At 41.6% G+C, this 22,096-nt stretch overlaps 1 protein-coding gene across 2 annotated transcripts; it reads right to left on the bottom strand.

Moving 5' to 3' along the window:
• Positions 1-71: 71 nt before the first annotated feature.
• On the bottom strand, positions 72-21,432 carry mnta (MAX network transcriptional repressor a). 2 transcript variants are annotated; one of them, XM_042487051.1, is made up of 6 exons: positions 21,190-21,432; positions 14,257-14,839; positions 13,877-13,918; positions 12,383-12,494; positions 3,870-4,062; positions 72-3,056 (listed from the first exon to the last, which is right to left on the bottom strand). In XM_042487051.1, exons 1-6 carry the CDS (start codon positions 21,260-21,262, stop codon positions 2,236-2,238), a joined length of 1,824 nt encoding a protein of 607 aa, XP_042342985.1. In that variant the 5' UTR covers positions 21,263-21,432; the 3' UTR covers positions 72-2,235. The 2 variants fall into 2 exon arrangements, with proteins under 2 accessions (XP_042342985.1, XP_042342986.1); XM_042487052.1 differs by lacking the exon at positions 13,877-13,918.
• Positions 21,433-22,096: the final 664 nt, after the last annotated feature.

Raw genomic sequence — 22,096 nt, 5'->3', positions numbered from 1 at the left:
AAACAGCAAAGAAGGAGCTTCATAAATTAGTAAACATAATACAATTTAATAAGTTGTTTTTTTTTTAAATAAATTTTTCATTTTACATATTTTCCCCAGCTTTTTACATAATACAGTTAGATCTAAATGCAGCCCAACATTTACAGGCTATATACAACTTATACTTTCTCCATAGGGAAAACACACAAGTTAAGTGTTGCTTCTTCAAGTAACTCAATCCCTGTTCATTTTTACACATTTTGTTTTGCTACAATATGATCTCAAAATGCATTTGTTCAGGATCATTTGCATAAAATGAGGGTTGAAAAAGCATTAATTTATCATTTCAATTAATGAGTTAAAAACAAAACTAAGAGTCCCTGCTTTAATCATATTGCATCAGAACAAAATTGAAAACAATTACTGGGTGAAAACTTTACAAAGTGGCCAAATGTGTTATTAATGTGGGAAGAGGTCTTTGTCGTCTTCACGCCCTGATTTACAGAACTGTACACCCCCCACCCACCCCTCCCCCCAAAAAGAAACAACTATATTACCAAATTTACACTGAACAGAAGTTATTCTGCAGATGAAACAAGCAACGGTAAATTTCAAAATACAAAATCAGTTTTGAAAATTACACTTCACATACACGTGATACTTTAATAAAGTAATCGCATTTTTGTTTAAAAGAAAAAGGGCTTAAATTCTGATGAGTGCACTACTCCATATCCTTTCACAGATCAATACATTCAGATTAAATAAGGAAAGCACAGCAGGTTGCTGTTCTAGCAAGTGCTACTCTAAACTGCTTCTCATTGAGACTTATAGAAATTTTCACAGTGCTAGCTTTGGAAAATGATCAGAAGAAAAAAAAACTTGATTTTTGAAATCACACTTAACTGATTCCAACCCAAAGTTACGGATGATAGAGCTTCAACTCTGAGACGAAAAATGTTACATTCCTCCCGCAAGTTGTTGAGGTCTGCAAAGCACAACAGACAAAACTCTTCGCTTTCACAATGATCACAATTTAACACAGTCATGACATGCATTCACAGCATGCAAGCACACAACCCACTACCATTTGCCCTGCAAGAAAGCATAGAAACGCACTTTACTACATTTGATGGACCTATGTATTCACATTCAAAACCTCGAAACACTCAACTCCCTCACCTGGTAGCATCTGAGTTTGTTTCATAGTATACAAACACACCACTATCTGTTGTGACATTTACGTTTTGGGGTCATGTAGAATTGATTGTAATTGGCGCGGATGCTTTAAAATAAATTAGACAAAATCATAATCCTAATGTAAGACTTGTGCTCAGTGAAAAGTTGCTAGTATGTTTGGAGGACAAACACTAGGGATAAGTAACAATTTGTGTCCAACACCAAAAATCAAACAAAACTGCATATTCTTTTATTTAGGTGGCCGTTGTTTGAATAATATCCATCAGTGTTACACGTCACTGGCAGATTTTTTCATTGTCCCTGGGGATGCAGTGTTACACTGAACACAATCAGCCAGCAGGAGGAGCTATTGCTGTATGAACCATCACTGAGGACTGCAGCTCCTGATCGGGAGGTTTAGTTCAGTCCGTGATTTTGCACCGGCCCTGCAGCATGTGTCTCTGCTGGAGAGGAGGAGCTCCTCTAAATCACATTCCCAATGTGCTGGTTATGGCGGGTTGAGCACTCTGATCCTACACTGTCACCACATTCAAAAGCCAGCGTAACCTCTCAAGTATATGATCTACTACTGGTTAATCCACAGCAGTCACAGTGATAGTGGGGAGTCTAACCACCAGCCAGGACCGACATGATCACTGTAACAGGGTGCGGACATCAACGACACTGTACTAGCATTTCTCTATATGAAGCTGTTTCTGTTTCTGTAAAACTTGTGTGAAAATGAGTACTGCTCTACTATCTGTAACAACGGGTGAAAAGGGGTCCAAACATTGCCCCACACACACACACACACACACACACACACACACAACATGATGACTATCAGCCATATCCCAAAGTCAGGATGAAGATTTCAGGACACTGTGGTGGACTAGTACTGAAAGAGGTTTTGTTGTAGGAATGTTCCCGTCTTTATATAAGCTGTAATGCTTCTGAATGATAGTGTGGATCAGCGAGGTGTCCACCTGCTCTCCTGCCCTCGCTGAGGCCTGCCCAGAGGCCCGTGATTCTCCCCTAACGCGGGGCGTCTCCATCTCCCGGTGGTCGTGTCGGCAGTGTTCAGACCAGCTTCAAACTGCTGATGGGGAATGAGGGCATGGTCACCATTGCCACAGGGTTGAGCACCGTCTGACCCACCAGTTGCGGGTGGTGGGTCACCATTTGAGTGCTCACTGCTGTCTGCTTGCCAACGATGGTGGCAGCTGCTTGGCTCGTCGCAGTGCCGTTCATGTGAGGGTGGGCATGGTTCAGGGTGTGTGTGATGTGGCCGACCACAGCGGATTGTGTGACAGCCACCGGTTGGGGATAGAGGGCAGGTAGGTGCTGGCTCAGGTGAGCCACCGGGTGCACGGTGATGTGGCCGATGGGTTGGTGGCCGGGGGCTAACTGGACAGTGCTGGTGGTGGTGGATGGAGCCAGGTGGGCAATGTGTTTGGGACCCCCGCCCTGGATGACGTGGCTGACTGCTTGGATGACTGATGGATGGGACACTGAAGCGTGAGCGATGACTGTGGGGTGTAGGCTGGATGCAGTCACCATCTGTGTCTGGGTGGGGATCAAGGGCTGACTGGGGGTGGTGGGAGTGCTGCAGGTTGTGAGAGTGGGTGCAGGCTTGGACGCTGGCTGTGGAGGAGTCACTGCCAGCGGCTGGAGCTTCGACTGGTGCAGAGGGACTTTGTGCTGGATGGAGATTTGCTGGCTGATGAAGGAGGTAGTGGTGGGTGTGGTGGGTGTCGGGGTCTGGATCGGGGTCGGGGTCTGAGTGGGTGCTGCAATCTTGTGCAGGTCAGGTTTCATGGTTTGAGGCACTGTGGGTAAGGCAGGCTGTGCTCTTGGTGCAGTCTCGTCTTCCAGGTCGTCATCCATAATCTCTTCACCTTCTGCAGGAGACGAAATGATCAACTCAGTATCAGCAGGTTCCCACACATTTTCAAGGACAACATTTCAAAACTTTCTGGTGGCATTTCAAGGACCCATAATTTCTTTACTTGCCCTTAATTGTGATTTTAACTAGTTGGCAGCTATGAAGGGAGAGACTGAACGTAGGGCAAAAATAAAGAAATGTACGGGATGGTAAACAGACGAAGCACATCAGCGCATATTAGCCTTACTTTTGTCAACAGCTTCAGAAAATAAATTTGCGATTGTTTTACATTACACGCAACAAAATCCTATGAATTTTTCAAAAATTTTGTTGATTTTCACGAATTCCATGACTTTATAAAACCTAAATTTAAAGGTAAAATATGTAAAGAAACAAAGACAGTGAGATAAAGGGACTTTGTGTAAAAAACAGTTTTAGATGCCTGCTACTTACAGCCTGGCACCAATAAAGCACTAGCCTCACCTGAGAAGTGTGAGGGCACACACCCATCAACATCCCGAGAACAGAAAATAAGAAAACACAGGCGGAGGACAGAGTCTTTGCAGAAAAATACACTGCCACACATAAGTGGATCTTAAGTGATGCTTGAGGGGGATTATTTCTGTAAGAGTCTATGCATCGATTTTTAGGAAAATTCTGCATAATATATCTATAAAAAAAGGAGGTGGTTTAGTGCTTTAGGTGGTGGGTCATTTTGCAGATTGGAACAAATTCCCACAGAATTAACATCACTTCAAATATGTTCTTAAAATGTATACAGGTGCATCCCTGTAGGTTTCCAGTGATCCAACTTTGGCTGTCAGCCTACCTGAGGCGGTCGAGGTTGAGGCCTGGTCCTCCTCTGGCTGAACCGTCTGTCGGAGGACGCGGTCGATCTCCATCACATCCATCCACTGGCTCAGATCGTTCTTCAGCTCTGCTAATCGCTGCTGCGTGGCAATCTTCTCTCTGGCCAGTCGCTCCATGTCGTGCTCGTAGTCCTTCTCTTTCCGCTTCAGCGTCTGAAAGGAGAGAGCAGAGGAATGCAAAACTCATGACCTGAGTGACTCCATGATGGTGTGAGCTGCTACCAGTAAATGTACGCGCTGTTTCCAGTTTATTAGGTTAACAAGTACAGGATAATGCAATAATCAGATGCAGCAGGACTGAATAAACCCCGTCTTTGTGAAGATTTGCTTTCGTTGACACTTTGTCAGACAGGTGTTGATTTAACTTCATGCTCATGTGTGAGGGCGTAGCTGATGGTTTGTATCTGACTGTAACATTCTGATTTATGTTCCCCTACGTGGAATATTTTAATGAAGTTTGATGACTCAACGTCATTAAAACTGCAACGAAGATCCTTTTTTTTTGTTTTGTTTTGTTGCAAGAATATCGAATCGGTTTGAACGTTACCATTTTATCTTTATTTTATTTTTGGGTTCAGTTCATGTTGAAAACATGCTTATTCTCACTGTGATGGATGATAAATATATTAAAACAAAATGATAATAATAATGATTTAATTAAATGTTTTAACATTTTAATCTCCAGACTGCTGACTTTGTGTGTTGGCTTCATCTTTTGTGCCAACTGGAATATCTGACCCGCTTCTGTCAGGTGTGTTACTAACAGGCACATTAACTGTGATGACTTGGAACTCAATATTATCTTCCTATTTGCTGGTGGCGGGGCAGGTGGGGTATTACAAGTCACATTTATGGTTTAACAGCAGATCTTGAATATCAGATCCGTGCAGGACGCTGAATCAGATCAGTGATGCAAAACATAAACAACAAACACAAACAATTCAGCATCAAGTCACATCAGCCACCCAAGGAGAGGGAGACTGTCTCATTAATTCATGTCTAAATCACTTTAATTAGGCTTCCAATAACAACCAGTGGATTCCAGGAAAATGTCAACCCCCAAGAGAAAAATGGTGTCTACTGCTATAAAATAAAGCAAATCACACAAATAAACTTCAATTAATGCCTCTGAAGTCTTTGCAGCTGATACATAAGGAATAAGTCCAAGACATAATTATTAAAAATAAACCTGCTACAACTGACCACAGCCTGCGTGCAGGGAGCAAAATAACAGAGCCACAGAAGCACAAGGGAAGGAGGAGGTGAAGGGGGGAGGAGACGGGTATGGAAAGTAGGAGGTGCTTCCAGGCAGTGGCTCTCTGTGACCCAATTTCCCTTAACCCGTCAGCTGACACAAGGCAAACCAAACAAACTTCCCTGTACACAGCAACAGCAGGAAGAGTTTAAAATTGTATGAAAAGTACAACAAACTTCACACTGTGAGAGAATAATTCAAATTCACAAATAAACAATGAGCAACACATAAACTAATTCCCAACTTATTCCCACATAAATAACTAGCTGCTGGTACACAGACAGGATAGAGTTATGCTGTTAGAAGATTAGTGTTTTGAAATCGAACACTTCATATGATTTATTGGCGGTCAAGCTTGGTCAAAGTATCCGACACAGACTCTGGCCTCGGTGGGAGAGGCTCAGGGTAATGACACTGTGTGAAATCTGTAACCAGCAACCTGATGACTCAGGATCATAAAGCCATTTCCCCAAAGGGTGGACTTCCTGTTCGTGTTCATGCCACCGTGTATCTGTGTGTTATTAAGAGCATGTGCGAGTCATCTTGTGGGAGTGTGTTGGATTATAAAAAGGGCATCTGTTTGTGTTGTGTTTGGCCAATTGTGGCTGTATGTAGACAGAGCACGATCTGTGCATGTGCATCTACAGCATAATATACATAAATAGCAAAGGGGGACAAAAGGCGGGCCTTGTGTAATTCAGCACCTGTCTCGAGTCCTTATCCAGGATTAGAAATGCACAGGCCAAGCGGTCTGTGCTTGGACTACATCCCACTTGGGGTGTTTTCAGTCACTCCAAAACACACAAATACAAACTCAGAGGAAGTACTGTTCACATATTTGTTTGGCAGAAGACGAGAACATATTTAAAACCATCAAATCCACATAAACAAGTTGTTAAAGTGAAGAATTCCACTTTAAATTATAGGCCAACAATGATACATACTGAGCAACAGAGTTGCCACAACACTGTAATTTCTAACTTTGACACCATACCAAAAAAATATCGAAAGTCGATATTTGACACCACGGGGGAAAAAATGCCATTAGGGTATTCAGTGTTAATTAAGAAGAACATAACAAGGCTTTAAAATGACAACAACGGATTTTCTTTTCTTGGTGAATGGCAGTGAACAGTGGAATGACTGTAATAAACATTAACAATAAAGCTCCTTTCAAACATGCACTGAAAACCTGAAATTATCTACACATTACCTGGAGGAGCTGTATGTCAGAAAGAAAATTTGAATAATTTGAATCGTACATAAACTAACTTTACCCTGCCTGCAAGTTAGTGCAAGACCTGTATAATGTCCACTTAAGCTCATGTGTAAATAGAGTAGTAATTGTACGGAGAATTCACAGGAAGCAGGGGGGCGTGTTTATGACTTGAAGCCCCTCACAAAACCATAAGTAAACAAACATCAAAAGATGTAAAAGCAGGGTTATTTACATGAAGACAACAATGAAAATATGTAACTGGATACGTATAGAAACATAAAAAAAATAGTGTTGAAACCTGGCAAATATCTTAAATTGTTATGTATCTGCTCATCGATATGTTTGACAACTGAGTTGGACATTATACAGTTGAAAACCCAACTACATGTAATAATTGTGGCAGTTTCTAAATCACCTCAAACACTGTTTGGCATTTCTGCACTGCAGTTTTTTTTGTTATTTATCACCTGACGTGAACTCTAATACGGATATATCTGCAAGATGCTCATGAGCCTGGCAGATTTCGCAGTCATGCTCTACTTTAAATTCTGGTTTCCAAAGATGAACCAAAACCAAATTAGCATTAAAGTTGTCTTTAATGCGAATTTGTTACAGACAAACAAGGAGGAAACACTGCTGTCTCGTTCATATCTCATAACCTTTACAAGTATTGTGTACATTTTTTTAGTCAAACACACTGATATGTTAAGTCACTATATTGTGATTGAAGCTGGAAGAAAAGGACAAACCATATACTCCTCTGATAGATTACGTGTGTTCTTTACTATCGTGAACATCTGGACACACAGATGTGTAACCATCAACAGCCACTCTCCGTCAAGAAGAGCTGATAATATCAGTACTTCAGTCTGAGCGCATTAACAGTATCCTCTGTCTCAACACACTATGTACTGAAATGCCCCCATCGTTGGTTTCCATGGAAACAGATGAAAACCTCATAAGGTTTCCTCGGTAACCTAAAAGAACATGCACACCTTTACGTGCCAAAGGTGCTATTACGTTTTCACCTGACAGTGTTTCAATACAGTGTTCAGATTTCTGTTACATCTGGGTGTAATAATGACAACAATGAAAAACGAACACACAGCATCCATCTCAAAGGGATTGTCAGCGGTGCAGAATGAAATGGTATAAAGAGCATACAAAATATGTGACACGTGGACCAAAAATGAACTGGTTGCCTCCTTTCTACATTCAAAGTATTAGCAGGCAGCTCTATGTGAGCGGCGCCACAACTGTGCATGCCACAATCTATGACTCATGGAGGGAAAAACGCTCCACAAACACGGAGACCCACTGAACTCTCCCTGTTACAGTGCTGATGAGGGACAGAGCAAACACTGCGCTCGCCTCTTTAGAAATAGCTCGTCTGAGATTAACCGTGTAAACCTGAAAAGTCTGTCGCAGATGGATCACATGACTGCATCACCCTGTTAATCATGTCATCAGGTCGGTAGGACACAAGGTGCAAAGTACCTTTTGTCTCTTTGCACAAGGCCGCACCCCTGAGCCTCCAAACTTCCTCCTTCCATAGCGACAAGGCCCCACCTCGACCTTATTTGCATGTGAAAATCTAGATCAGTACGGTGATAGACTGCATTGTGTTTTGTGTGTGAGTGTGTATGTGTGTGTGCGCATGTGTTTAAGGTAAACACTGCTCAAGCGCTGTCACAAGCAATGCGAGTGCTGAGCACATGGCCCCACAGAGAACAGGAGAGGGAGGGCGGCAGATAGCGGGGGATTGAAAGAGAGCAATACAAGCTGTACTCACTGACTCACTTTTGCAGCAGACGGCACAAGGCTGGGTTTTCTTAAAGGGCCAGGAGCGCAGGAGGCCACGTTGCAGACATGCTGCTCGGCCTGGATGACTGATTGAGCTTCTGCACACAGGTCTTGTGACAGTGTGGTAACCATAAACCTTTGTCTCTGTATGCCTTCAGGCTGCAACTGAGCACTTCACGTGGTGCCTGACTTGAACAAAAAAAAGGCTTGTCTGTGGAAAAAAAAAATCATTTTGCACTCCACTCCTTGTGTGCAAGACTGTGCTGGTCATAACTGACCTATTTACCTCATCGTGGCTAAAGACCAGCCGATAGTCCAGACCATGCAGCACAGTCAAAGAGAGCTGTGAGACAACAAATCTGCACTCCACTTACATCATATAGCTGTCTGTGTGGCACATTCTTATCATATGCAACAACTGGACAGGATACAACCCTACTGATTAAGATGTTCCTCTTCTTTCCTCAGAAAAGCATCTGTTTTACAGATAGATGTTGAATTTGACTACAGTCTACAGACCATAGAAGAAAATGAGCGTCTCACTGAGCTGAGACCTTAAAAAACCTTGAAATATTAAAGCACAGTGACCTCGATTGCCAAGGATGGCTGATTATTTTTAATGTTCAAGGCTGAATGAATAATGAATGTCAAAGCAATCAGTGCTTTGTTTTGAGGCGATGCGTAGTAGGAAATGTACCATTACGTGCACAAATAAATGTCAACTACAGCTAAATATTAAAGCACATGACTTTCTCCACCTCTACACACCACCAGATGGCACAACATGTTTCAAACAGGCATTCAGGGACAGGCAGTGGAGGAACAAGTTCAGTCAGCTTGGAGGGGGAAATGAAGCGCGAGCGGAGTAAACCGAGCCCTGTGTTTACCGCTCTATGTTCCCTCCCCACTGCTGGCAGCTAAGCCTGGTGGTACGGCGAGTCCTGCCTGTTGCAGTGCTGGGCGGGGGCCCAGCACGGGGGGTGACGTCACGCGGCTCAGGCTAGCCATGTGCTTGCTGCTCATGTGGCCTTAAAAGCTCAGAGAGGCAGGATGGAGGGAGGAAGGGAGGGGGGAGTAGAGAGGAAGAGCTCGAATGCATCAGGGCTTATTTTACAGCCACTAGAGGCTCAGGGGAAAGCCTTTAGGAACAAGATGTAACATGTGGAAGGTAAAGCCTGCATATATGGTTCTGTTAATATAAAAACATAATCACTGAAAAGCTAAATTATGTATTTGCATGTATGGTTTCTAGTCAGTTAGCTGATGCGTCATTTGGGTTTCAAAATAAAAATGCAGAAGTGAAACTTCAACTATGTAGTTGTTACTTTCTGAAGACAACAGATAAAACTGCTTCCACTTATTTTACAAAAATGACACTTGAGAAAACAGGCAAACAGGTAAATCAGATGAAATGTGATTTCGAGCCTTGAGCTTCTTATTTAAAACTCTCCTGAGCCCAGTGTTTTTGTGTGCAGGCTGCTTCTCTGCTGCCAAACCAGAGGAGGGCAAGGACAGGGGCGGGGAGGGAGGTGTATGAAGGCAGGACACGCGTCTGTGCCACCCATGACAAGATGACAGTGTGTACACGTGTTTTGTTTTGGCCTTCTGTCACCTTAAGTTCCCATTTTTACTCCACCCCTCCAAAACAAAACAACCCCAGCCAGGCCAATGAAAAAGCCACCTTAGGACAAAGAGGCACGCACGAGTAATCTACAGCAGCTAAATATTTCTGACCTGCAAGACTGTTAAAGCACCAGATTTGTTAAACAGAACCTGTAGCTGCTGAGAATTTACCATTAATGTGGTGGAAAGTTGTCATGAGCTCGACAAAAACTGTTTTTATTGGAAAACAGCTTTAACAAGTGTGACTCACTTAACATTATGAGGCCCATACAGCTGAAATTTCTGCAAAAAGTGGGAATGGCTGAGTTATTTTTCTTCAGCCTATTTGTTTTAAACACATCCCCTTGTCCAGTTCAGCTGTTGTTATGAGGAAAAGAGGCAGGTCAGTCTGCCAGTCGAACACAACACTCCTAACACCGTGTTGCTTAATCACACAGAGAGGGGGCAGAGGGAGGGAGACTGGGTGACGAGCTCTGCACCCACGCTGTCCTAGTTTCCCTCTGTATCCAAGCACAGGGAGGAATAACCAGACTGCTGCTTCTCAGAGAATCAAATCAGCAGCGCGCTGTCCTCTGCACAATTTGCAGGAGTAAACCTGCAGCACAGTTATATAATAATTACAAATATGAACTACAGAGTTTCCTCTTTTAAAGTGGCATTAAAGCTCATTACCAAGATGTGCACACCAAATATTACTGCAATCTATCTACTATCACAAAATAAACACCCAATTACGATGTTTGCCTAATGTCAAATCCCAGTCATCACAAGACAAATGTAAATACAATAAAACTATTCTACTAGCTTGCATGAAATTAAAGCACAAATACACACAACCACATGACATCTGTTCTTATTACAAATCATGCAAACATAGGCCCATGAGCGAGCTTGTGTTTCATATTTAAAGCTGCCAGCCTTCAGTTTCTATCTATAGGAGAGGAAAAAATGACCCACAGTAAACACCATGACATGCTCAACAGCAGAATCGCACTCTGAAAGAGTTAAACTAGGCCAGTGATGGACCTTTGCACCAGCTGTTTACAACCAGGATACTCTCAAAACCTGACGCGAACACATGGTGAGTCATGTGTGGACATGGCACATATTCTTAATACTAACCACAGAGTCGCTTAAAGATAAAGAAAGTGTGATAGATTCCTCAGTAAAGAAGGAGCTGAACACGCAAATACATGAAATGCAAGAAAAAACTAAACTGAAACTACTACTACTGATAAGTAGGGAACAACATTGTGGCAGGAAGGAGGTTTCCAACAAACCTATTTGATCAGACTATTGGCGTGTTTATTAGTGACAAAGGCTACCAAACATCCACTTATCTTTTACTTTGTGACATTTCAAATCAATTTTTTCCTGAAAAATGCAACTATTTCTCTTTCAACAAGGAATGTTTTTGATAACGTGAACCATTGTGGCTTAATGGAATAAAAAATACACCCATTAATCACCATCTCTTAAACATTTAGAACAGATTATGTAAACCCTGATAATTATTCTTGTGATCATGCTTATACTACAAAAAGGAGCATGCTTTGTTTGTCCTTTTCTACGCAAATGCCTCTCCTCTTGTACCCAAGATTCTAGCTCACTTGCAGTGTGTTTTTAAAATAATGGATGCTAATAAACATGTGCAAACAAGTCTTAACAAGATTCACAAACATCTGATGAATGCAGTACACAGGCTGAGGCTGACAGTAACTGCGCAGTCAGTTGCTAGAATATTTTGTTGGAAAAGTCCAGTGTGTAGGATTTAGTGGTTGATAACAATCTTAACTGTTTTCATTAGTTTCTAATCAGATGAAAATAGGAATCGTCGTGTCTTTGTTCACGGGGTCTGCCATGTTTCTGCAAGCGGACAAACCAAACACTGGCTCTGGATAGAACTGTTCACGTTTTTACGTCAGCCACTGTCGTTCTCCTACAAACTTGGCACATGGGGAAAAGTGTGGCGCAACCTCACCACCACACTGGACTTGTGAAGGCTCTATCTATGAGATTTAGAGCAATAACACAGCACCAAACCACTCTTTGCTAGGTAAAGATTAAGTGGAGTAATGGCGTCTTGATCAAAGAATTAAGTCACGTTCCCTTCGTACGTTGTAATTCAAGCTTCACTGTCCTTTGTTTTGGTGGCCGGGCGTGCTGGTTAGTGCATGTGAGACCCTACCGCTTCATGTCCCACTGGTTAACTAAATATTACCACTTTCCACTACACCCATAAGGTGCTTATCGCTGATAACGCCACCCAGACCCACAGTGGCGGGACAATGTTGTTGCTCCACCCTCCAGTTAGCCCCAGGTTAGCCCTGTTAGCTCTGTTGCAGGTTTTAGCACCGTTTAGCATTGTCCACACCATTTTGGCTCAGCCAACTCCATATTTGCTTGTGACGTCAGAGGTGAGAGCCATGTGCAGGAAATCCCTGCCCAGATTCTGATGCCATATACAGCACCTCTGAATGTAGATGAAATAAAGGTCTGGCATAGATATAGTATTAGTTGTTTAGCTACAGGCTTTTGCCAAATATACAACAAACAAACTCAACTAGTCTTACCTGAATGTATCTCAGCGCACTTCTCAGCACACTCAGATTGGAGGTCTTCTTCTCGTCGATGTTGGGGATGTTCTTTTTCAGCGTCTCAAAGCACTCTTTCAAGTGTGCTCGTCTGACAGACACAAAACACAGAGAGGTGATTTGAGACGGCAGGAATGGTAAAGCAACACTTGCCTTTATTTTAGCACAACAACATTTTCAATCAATGTTCTTGACCAACAAAGATCAGGCTTAGCTTTCAATGTATACTGCTACAAGTTAACAAAAGCATCAGTGAGTCCTTCAAATTTTACTGAGGACTAAGTCCTTCCTTCAGAGAATTTTCATGCCACCAACAATCTGATGTGCACAATGCATTGGTTCTGTCCCCCGATTTGGAAATGTGGAAAAAATGCTGGTAAACTTTCACTTATTTCACTCCAGCAGTTAACTTAAATCTGTTTCTAAACAAATCTGAGGCAAGAAATTGGAAAGCAGCACGTGTCAATGCCAGAATAAATTGCAGTTAAGAATTAAAGGAAATTCATTATGATCATGTGTTTTTATTAATTAAAATAATGCGAAGCAGCGGAGCTACCTCCTGTTTGTTTTTGTATTTCATATAGAAATAAATCAAATTAATCCATGCAGGTGGAAATAGAAGTGAAGGAAGAGGAGGAAACAGATCTAAAAATCAAGAATGAAAGGGGAAAGAAATAAAACAGCAGAAGAAAACAAATGTCTGAAACTCTCCTATGACCAGGCTATCTTGACTTGCCCTGCCCCAGACCCACTCGGCACCCCTCTGCGCCCCGTCATCGGGGCCAAACCAAAGGAGTCCCTACCTTGAGGACATTGTATTTTTTTTGTTTTTCTTTTCTTTTCTCTTTCTCTCTCTCCCCTTTTGGTCAATATTGTCTCTTGCTATCACCATCTCTCCCTTCTACATCACCAACGTAGACACTTGCATGCACACACACACACCCACACACTTACACAGACAGACAGACAGACAGACATGCGGTATTAGTATCAGAAAATCTATGTAGAACCTTATGTCTCCTATCTTTGGTGTTGTTGCTATTGTTACATCTTTCCGGGCTTCTTCTGGGTTTTTTCGTGTGTTTATTTGTCTGATCGGATTTTAGGCTAGCCCCCTCCCCCCCCCCCACCCCTTTTTTGTGCTGTATCATATGTGTCCTCTTGTTGATCACCTGCATTGCACAATAAAATTATATTTTTTAAAAATTCAGTGCATCCACTTGTTAAAACTATCCGGTCGATTAATTAAGTACCAGCTAATACAGCCTATGTGCGTCCAACCCCTCCATAACCACCTGTATTACGACTTGTAAAAACGCAATACACACGCAGAGTAGCTGGTAACAACCACAAGCCACAAAGACAGTCTACCAGGTAAAAAGCTGCGCTCCGCTCTACCTACGCGACGTGTTGTGTCTGTACCCCATGTATTTGGGCTGTAAAGAGGCCCCATGGTAGACAGGTTGAACCCACCTGTTTTTCTCAAGCTTGTTATGCACTTCTCTTGTGCCTGCCCTGTAAGAGCACAAATGAGAGCACAGTAAGAATTTGGTGTTTAAAAGGGCAATGTGACAAGTATAATCAAAATCAAACCAAAGAAGTGTTTTTGTTGCTAGCAGAGTTTAATGAGGTCTTTAAGAGGTGAAATATCAATAATGTAACAGCATTGCAGAATTTTTCTAAATTTTAAACCATTACCAGACAATACTTTTGAGTTTTAGGAGGCTACTGGTCAAATGTACTGCAATATTTTTGACATTTTATAGACTGATACATTGATTGAAAAAAATTAACAGATTAATTAAAATAAAAAACCCACTCCAATTACAATGTAAACATGTTAACAGACGTACCCTCCAGGCCTCTTCTTGTCAAGCTGGCGACTGTCCTCAGGAGGACTCCCGCGGCTGACGGGGCCGTTCTGTAGAGGAGCCGGCTGCAGCGCAGGGCCCGACTGGGGGAGTAAGGCATGTTGCTGAGGCGGCGAGACAATGGAACCAGGGTAGCGATGAACCAGCGGCTGCTGTGTCTGCTGCTGTAGTTTAGTGTTAGTTTGGGCGACGAGCTGCGGGTGATGATGGTGGTTCTGTATCAGCTGCTTGTGGTTGGTGGTCAGCACTGAGGTCGGGTGGTCAGGTTTGGGCTGTGGAGAGCGTGGCAGAGTGGGTGCAGGTGGTGGAGCGGCTGGAGGGGAGAGCGTGGCGACAGGTAGGGTGGGTGAGCCTGTGGGGTTGGGAGTGACCACAGGGATGGGGATGACTGTGATGGGCATGGAGGGGAGAGGCAGAGAGGGTGGGATGGGTGGCGGGCTGCACTCAGTGCGCAGGTCATCTGCTTTAGAAACATGGTTGATGTGGACCGTTGAGTTATAGTTCACGTCAGAGTGCCTCTGCTCTGCCAGCTGCTCCAGACGCTGCTTCTCTTTTCGTTCATCCTCTGAGGAAGAAACAAGGCAAGTTACCAGAACAAATTCCACAGCGTCCTCCTAAACACACTTCAGATACTAAAAATCACAGCGCTACACCCAGGCCCCCAGGAATGCTGCTAGGGCATGCTGCCAGTTATTCCCAGTGGCCACTTGCAGTATTGCAATAACAACAAAAAAATCCCCTGCAGCCCAAAAATGGTTTTCTCAATAGGCCACCATTATCAAACTGTTAACACGGCACCTGAAACTCCAAACAAGGTGAATTATGATTCTTTCTACACTGACAAAAATTTGAACACAAAACTTTTTCCCCCCTTGTTTTTACAGGTCTAAGTTAAAAGATTTAAAACTATAAAAGCATGCAAAAGACTTGCAGCATGATGCCTCACATGCCATGTGCCCAGTACAGTGTTAATCTGTGATTCATCTGTGAAGAGAACACTTCTGCAAGTGCCCGACACCATCGAAGGTGAGCTGCTGCCCAATCAAGTCACTTAAAGCGACAAAACTACTGTCAGGTAAACACATTTGCAATCATAATTTGAGAGAATTGTATTTGATATTTCACTAAATCTTAAAAGAAATGGGAGCAAAGACAAAAATGGTGTGTTTTATGACTTTATTCTATTTATGGAGGGTTTATATTTTCCTTTTTCTTATTTTTCTTGACCAGAGAAAAGCTTTTTAAAAATCCATGACATCACAGTGTAAATCTCTGAGCTGAGTGGTGAGTCACAGGTGGGGCTAGCAAGAGAAGCATTATTGCCCATGTTCAGTGGGTCACATTCTGCAGAAGTAAACCCACAAGCTGTTACTTTTTTGCCGTATGCAGCAGGCAAACAATTGTCAAAGGACTGAATAGGCGCCATCTTGGGGTCCGGAATCTGGTTATCATTATAGATCTATCACGACACCACAGGCTTATAATGAATATCCTTTAGGTTTGTTAAATTATAGAGAAACAATAACTGTGATCGAGATTTTAAAGCTACAGGTATCTAAACAAGTGCATTATTTAACACCACTAACATTTATGTAAGATGACGTCAGATTTCAGTAAGCAGTAAAGACAAAAATGTCAAAGCAAAAGCAGTCAAAGCCATTTTCTTTTTCTCTGCTGCTTTGTACCAGGCTTAGATGTATGAAAACCTGCCAGCCAAGCTTCAAGCTCACTCTGAAATAGGAGTGTTGCTCCACTGGATGTAGATCTTGCAGTAATGTAAACTCAGTCACACTCCACTGACTAAGTTGTGTTGAAGAGGTGCGTACAAGTCTGCTCCACATCTCTACTAACAAAGCCACACACTGAGGGAGCCCTCACCCTGTCAGCTAAGTGAAGGACATAACTGCTGCATGTTGTGAGTAGTGTAATAGAAATATATTGAGAGGTTAACTGTTTCTTAAGATCACTTCGGAGTTTGCAACGCTCAGCTGAAAAAAAAAATCTACCTTGGGGACTTAAGAGCCCTTTAAAGAAATCACATCAAACATTTTGAAAGAGAAACTTTTCACATTTAAAAAGAAAAATCCAACAACCGAAAGTGTAACCATAAATGTCACAAATGACTGGACATGCCTGGACGTGCTTCGGAAATCATGACAAGCTTAACAAATGTGTGCGTTATCACCATAACTGGGCAACAGAAGAGGAGTCGGAGACAAAGAGCTTCATCATCCTGGTAGATCTGTCCGGTCATATTCAAGGCACCGTCTCCATAATGATGGAGAAAGAGGCGGTTTGGTTGCTATGGCAGCTGTGATGTTCATTGTTGAGATGTCATACATCTATAAGTAGTAATCATTAGCGTAATCATTATGTGGACAAGGGTCACTGCAGCACTACACATACCGGTCCCTTCACTTAAGATTCATAGCCGACCTAAAAGCATCTTGGGTAGTTTATTACACTGAAAACCCCTAATATAAATGTTACAGATGACAGCTGATAGAAACAGTGACCAGCCCCTCGATGATTGTCACTGAATTATCAGTTTTTGGGGTGCAAGTGGAACATGTCTCATTTATGTCGATTTTTTTTAGGTGTTTAAAAAATACTGATACACCTGATTATTGTCATATTCTGTTTTGTTGCTGTTCTGATTCTCAATAGTTAATATCCTTAGATTTGTGGTAGTAGTTAATCATTTTGTCATGTTTTTTAACCCCCGATTGCTAATGTTGCAATCTTCAATCTTCAATCTATGACTCTTCCACTCCAACATAACAACATTACAACACAACGTTAGTGCGTTACAGCGACAAATACAAATGCAGATGCCACTGTTGTGATTGCGCAAAAAAATCAAATTGATCAAAATCAAAAATCAAACCGTCAGATTAGCATAAGTTTTCCTTGAATTAGATTTTTTTTTTTAAATCACTAAATATTGCCATGCTTTCACTATTCCAGTATATTCAAATGTACCCGCTGTATCATGATACTTATATCGCAAGATTCTTGCCAATACACAGCCCTGCTTTTAACTACAATATGCAATCAGATGGCAGTTTTACATGTACAGGTAACCTACCCTCCTTTATATATCTGGGCTGAACAAAATAACAGAAACACCTACAGAAAAGTTCAACAACACCAAGAATCCTCCAAAAGTATCATTAAGTTGCATCAACACCTCTCTAAAACAGTTTCATCAGAAACTGAACATTGTATTGACGGTATAAACTGGCGACTGAGCGCACAATACCATGACAGATGTTTGTGCAAACAGTGGTTAGATTTATAGCATTTTGAATACTGAAATATTTTCTAACATTTCTGCCTTGAACAGACAGATTGTTTTAGTACTGAATGTTAGTCATTTGGGTTGGGGTTAGTGTTGCCAAAAATATTGATTGAATACATTTTGATTCTGAGTATTTGAAACAGTTTTAATACACAGCATCGACACACCAGTATCAGCTTACTCTCTCGCTTTCTCTTATTGTAAATGTTTACCACAGTCATTCTGCTGTTCTCTGCTACGAACAAGAAAAGAAAATTCGTCATCATGCTATAGCCTTGTTGTATTTATCATTTAATAAAAATGTTCACTTTTATGCCCTCAAAGTCGTTTTTTCCACGTGGCATCAAATATCAATATTTTTTCATGTTATCAAAGTTAAAAATACCAGTATCATGACAGAAGTAGTTTGGGTTAAGCTTTTGTACCAAAATAAACTTTTCAATGTGATGGACATTATTTGATAGTTTCCCTTGCGTATACAGAGCTTCCCACGAATTACAGTTCTCCAAACATTGTATTTGTCTTTCACTTAAGAGTTCAAAGTTCAGAAACATTACAGCCCTCCTCTCGCAAGCAAATCTTTCCACTGAGATCTGGATCAACTATTACAACAAAAAAACTCGCAACTGGACATTATGTAAAGCAGATAGATAGTTTAAATGTTAATGTCCTTAAATGTTTTTAAGGACAGACATGCAACTTTCTGAACATGTCCCACCACTGTAAAAACCATGCATAAGAGGACATTTCCAGGTCTAAATAGCTCTGGAGAACATTTTGATGGAATCATATGCAACAGTCCATCTTGTCACAATTAGCTGCCTATGTGTTGCATTAAACTGAAAAATATTCTCTTTAAAGTCAAAGAAAGTAGAAAAGAACAAGATGTTCTGATTACTGTGCTTGCCACATTTTGTAAGATGTTGAATGCCCTGTTTTTAAAGGCTAAAAATTAAGTTATTGTGGTGCCGACACATGAGGGGTGCCTTCTCTTAGAGGCCATTTACAAAGCACTTGGAAAAACAAGAGGATTTTCTATAGCCGTTATATAACTGCAGCACATAGAGAAACACTGGCCTACTTTTCTCCACACAGTGACCTGCTCTACAGTAGCAGAGAGGGAGGAGGCAGGAGAGGGAGGAGGGAGGAATCTGCTCTCCAATGCAGCATGCAGGAGGAGCTGGGAGAGCCGACAAACAGGAGCGCTTACTCTTAGCGTTTCTGAATATCTCAAACGATGCCATGACCCTAAAAAGTTATGAGCTGCAGCTCTTTTCAGAATCTGCTAAATTGCTTGTTTAACTATTAAAATGTTGGACATAGATGGAAAATGACTATATCAACAGTATAAGTGCAAGGTGAGCTTGTGTGCAGCAATACGCTTTCATTGTTGTGTTTTCTTGTCATTACTGTGGTGGGACAGCAGTTCCCCAAATTCTTTTGTGCAGAACCGTTTTAAAGCCTGACATCTAATTCTTTGTCTGACTCAAACCTGTAGTTGCAAAAATGGTTTCGGTTGAGTGTTTACAAATTTTTCTGATTTTTAATGATTGGCTCACAGATTATAATGTTTACATCAAACTCAAGGCGCGGATATATTATAGAAAGTCTACTAATGCCAAAGTAGGACAACTGACAGAGTAACTTGGGACACATACAATTGGCAGTATTTACAGATTACCGCCCATGTGTAAAAGAGCTTAATGGTTGTAAAGACTGCTCTACATGTGCTGTTTGTACAGGTTGAAGGAAACCTTATGTTCCATCAGAGTTAAGTTTTCTTACTTATGCATCATCTTTTTTTCATAAACCAAGGGGAGTTGTAAAAATAATTAAATATTTTTTGTAAGGGGCTAAAATTTCTAATACTTGAAGGTAATAGTTACACATATTTTAAGGGGCGCAGTATTAAAGAAAAGAGCGTGCATTAATGTCATACTGTGAATGTTGGTGAAACAGCAACAGAAAGCTGCAGGAAAACAAAAAGGTATTCAATCTTTGGAAAAAAAAAGTTTATTTTTGGTGAAGTTTCATTGGGAGTGCAGCAGCATACTGTGTTATTTCCTGTTAGTACATAACTGTATGTTATTGTGTATTAACTGTAAAACAAAATACTATTCATATGGCACACATAGCATTAGTATTGAATTCTTAAAACTAAAACTTGAGCAAATGTACACATTTGTTTAATGTATACCAACAGTAGCCTATGTTATCCTATGGTTGTTTTTTATTATTAGTACTAGGACATATTCATAGTGAACTGTATATTCTTGGTAATATATTAATATATTCTATGGACATCCTATCAATGTCTTTTTTATAGCAGAACGCTAAGGTTTTATTTACCTTTCTGAGACATATTTCTCTCCTCCTGTGTGATGTGGGTATTATTGTGCTCCTGTGCAATACTCAAATAACTGCTTCTGTTAAATAAAGTTTCCCAATTTGGGATCAATAAAGTAATTCATCTATCTATGTATCACGTAATGTGGACTTGGTACCCTCTGCATTTCTTTGTTTTAGTTGTTAAGCTATAGCCTCTGTTTGTCTTGTTGAATAAATACACTGCAAAATCCGTTTTCACAAATTCTTTGGAGGAGGTGGGCAGCTTTCCTCCAGACTACGTATTGTAGTTGCTCATCTTCTTTATAAACAATCTTTGGGAGGGGTAGCCCAGCACGCACGTGGTGATAGAGGCGGGGCCATACTACTGATGTTAAAATATGAAGGCGTGGTTGGTTGGTACACGTCATCGACAGACACTAAAATCTCTCCACGAGCGACTGAAAGGCCAGGGAGTTTGTGTGCGTGTTTTTTCCCCCCACAAGACAAAAACAATCAGACTAAAACATGCATGTACAAGATATTAAAGAATTAAAACACCCTGACATTTTGAAGAGTGGGGATGACTGGGGGGCACACATGCATGCAGGGGATGCCTGAACGGCGGAGCCACTTGATCCCCGGCCGACGATGTCAGGTCATTATGTAAAACAAGCTTGGCATTCCCTGCGCCACCGCCCTTTATCCCCGCATGTTTTGGTTATTTGATTTTAAATGTCTCGTAGATGTGCGTGCAGTCAAAAATGTACTGACATGCGGAAGCAGCGAGGGAAAAGATCAGACAAGTTTACAGTAATGCTGATGTGCAGCCTACCATTGTAAAAACCCTGTCTGTGCAGCTGGTTTCAATGCAGTAACCCCTGATACTGCAGTAGCCCGTGTATGTTTATTACCTATTTTTGGACCGCTGCGATTTAGGTTAAAACAGAGCCACGTTATGAAATAAACCAAAGCAAGATGTGGCAGATTCCTGCGAGGCGTCTGCACCCTAATACGAAAGTAAAACTAAATTGAAAATGACTGAAACATGTTGCTCAAAGTAGCTCGTCATATTTTCATTTAAAAGCAGCAAACTGGGGGCGTGCATACTGAATTTAGTTCATGAATGATGGCGTTAAATCAACGATAGACAGGGCATGTCTATAACTCGGAAAATAAATCCACCAGAGACACATTTCACTTGATTGTTGAGCGTTTTACAAACAAAATCTAACAGTTACCGATGATGGAAAGACATAAACTACATTTCTAATAAAATACCAACTTACCACGTGCTTTCTGTTGTTGCTGGGCTTGCAATTCCAAAAACTTGGCTGCTTCCAGAAGGGTTTCGATGCTCATTTCTGTCCACTTGAAAATGCTGGCTTTTTTTGTAAGAAAAAGGCGATACGGCAATAGCGATATGCGCCCAAGTAGTACAGGGAGAGGTTCCCAGTCTGAAGCTGGAAAAGGGTAATCGGATACCCCCTCGGTAGAAACTCTACCACTTACGTAGAAGAGTTACAAACAAGATGGCGCTCAAAGTAGTAGGAACAAATAAGGTTTGTGAATCACGTACCGTTTGTAACCGCCCACAGTCGGATACACTCCCTCCATTACATGCGTTACAGAGAAAGTAACAAAACACGGAAAACGGTCTGGACTGGGATTTACAACAGTGTAATAAAACTGCAGTCATGAGCTGAGTCACGTCCGGGTCCGGCACACCTGTAAAACTGCATAGCATACCCGTCTGCTGGCTTTTTGATACTTGCTGTAGAAAAATGTAACAAATATGTTGCAAAAAATTGCTGACGCTTGGTCTACGGAGGCTCCGAGGGTCATATTTCATAAGATACATTTAGCAACCACTTTAGCTCAACAAGGGAGCAACTTTCCTTACATGGCAGAGACAGAAACGGTTAGGAACTGTTTATAGTGACTGAGGAGTTTCAGATAAATTATATTTTTTTTACTCACACTGTTTGTGGATTAGTTTACCCCTTTAAAACACTACCGTCTAATGCTGAGCCTACTCGAGGCTTTGTCCTGAAATTCCATTCTGGAACTTCAGAGGTCTAACGGCTGCTTTCCCCCCCGAACAGAACGTTTCCTGCAATTCTGTTGCTAAGGCAACAACTTTGGTTTCTATTTACTTCCCGTCAGTTACAGCGTTAGCGAACATTCCAAACAGGA

The sequence above is a fragment of the Plectropomus leopardus genome, chromosome 5 (genome assembly GCF_008729295.1).
Source record: "Plectropomus leopardus isolate mb chromosome 5, YSFRI_Pleo_2.0, whole genome shotgun sequence".
NCBI classification, from domain to species: domain Eukaryota; kingdom Metazoa; phylum Chordata; class Actinopteri; order Perciformes; family Serranidae; genus Plectropomus; species Plectropomus leopardus.
Note: the sequence above shows the minus strand (reverse complement) of the source record. Positions and strands in the feature narration are given on the sequence as shown.

Excerpts from the sequence above, each read along its gene's own strand:
- mnta (XM_042487051.1), bottom strand. The coding sequence starts at position 21,262 with ATGAGCATCGAAACCCTTCTGGAAGCAGCCAAGTTTTTGGAATTGCAA. Across the intron at positions 13,919-14,256 it reads GACAAGAAGAGGCCTGGAGG|GGCAGGCACAAGAGAAGTGC; the intron begins GTACGTCTGTTA and ends GTGCTCTTACAG. Across the intron at positions 12,495-13,876 it reads AACAAGCTTGAGAAAAACAG|ACGAGCACACTTGAAAGAGT; the intron begins GTGGGTTCAACC and ends TGTGTCTGTCAG.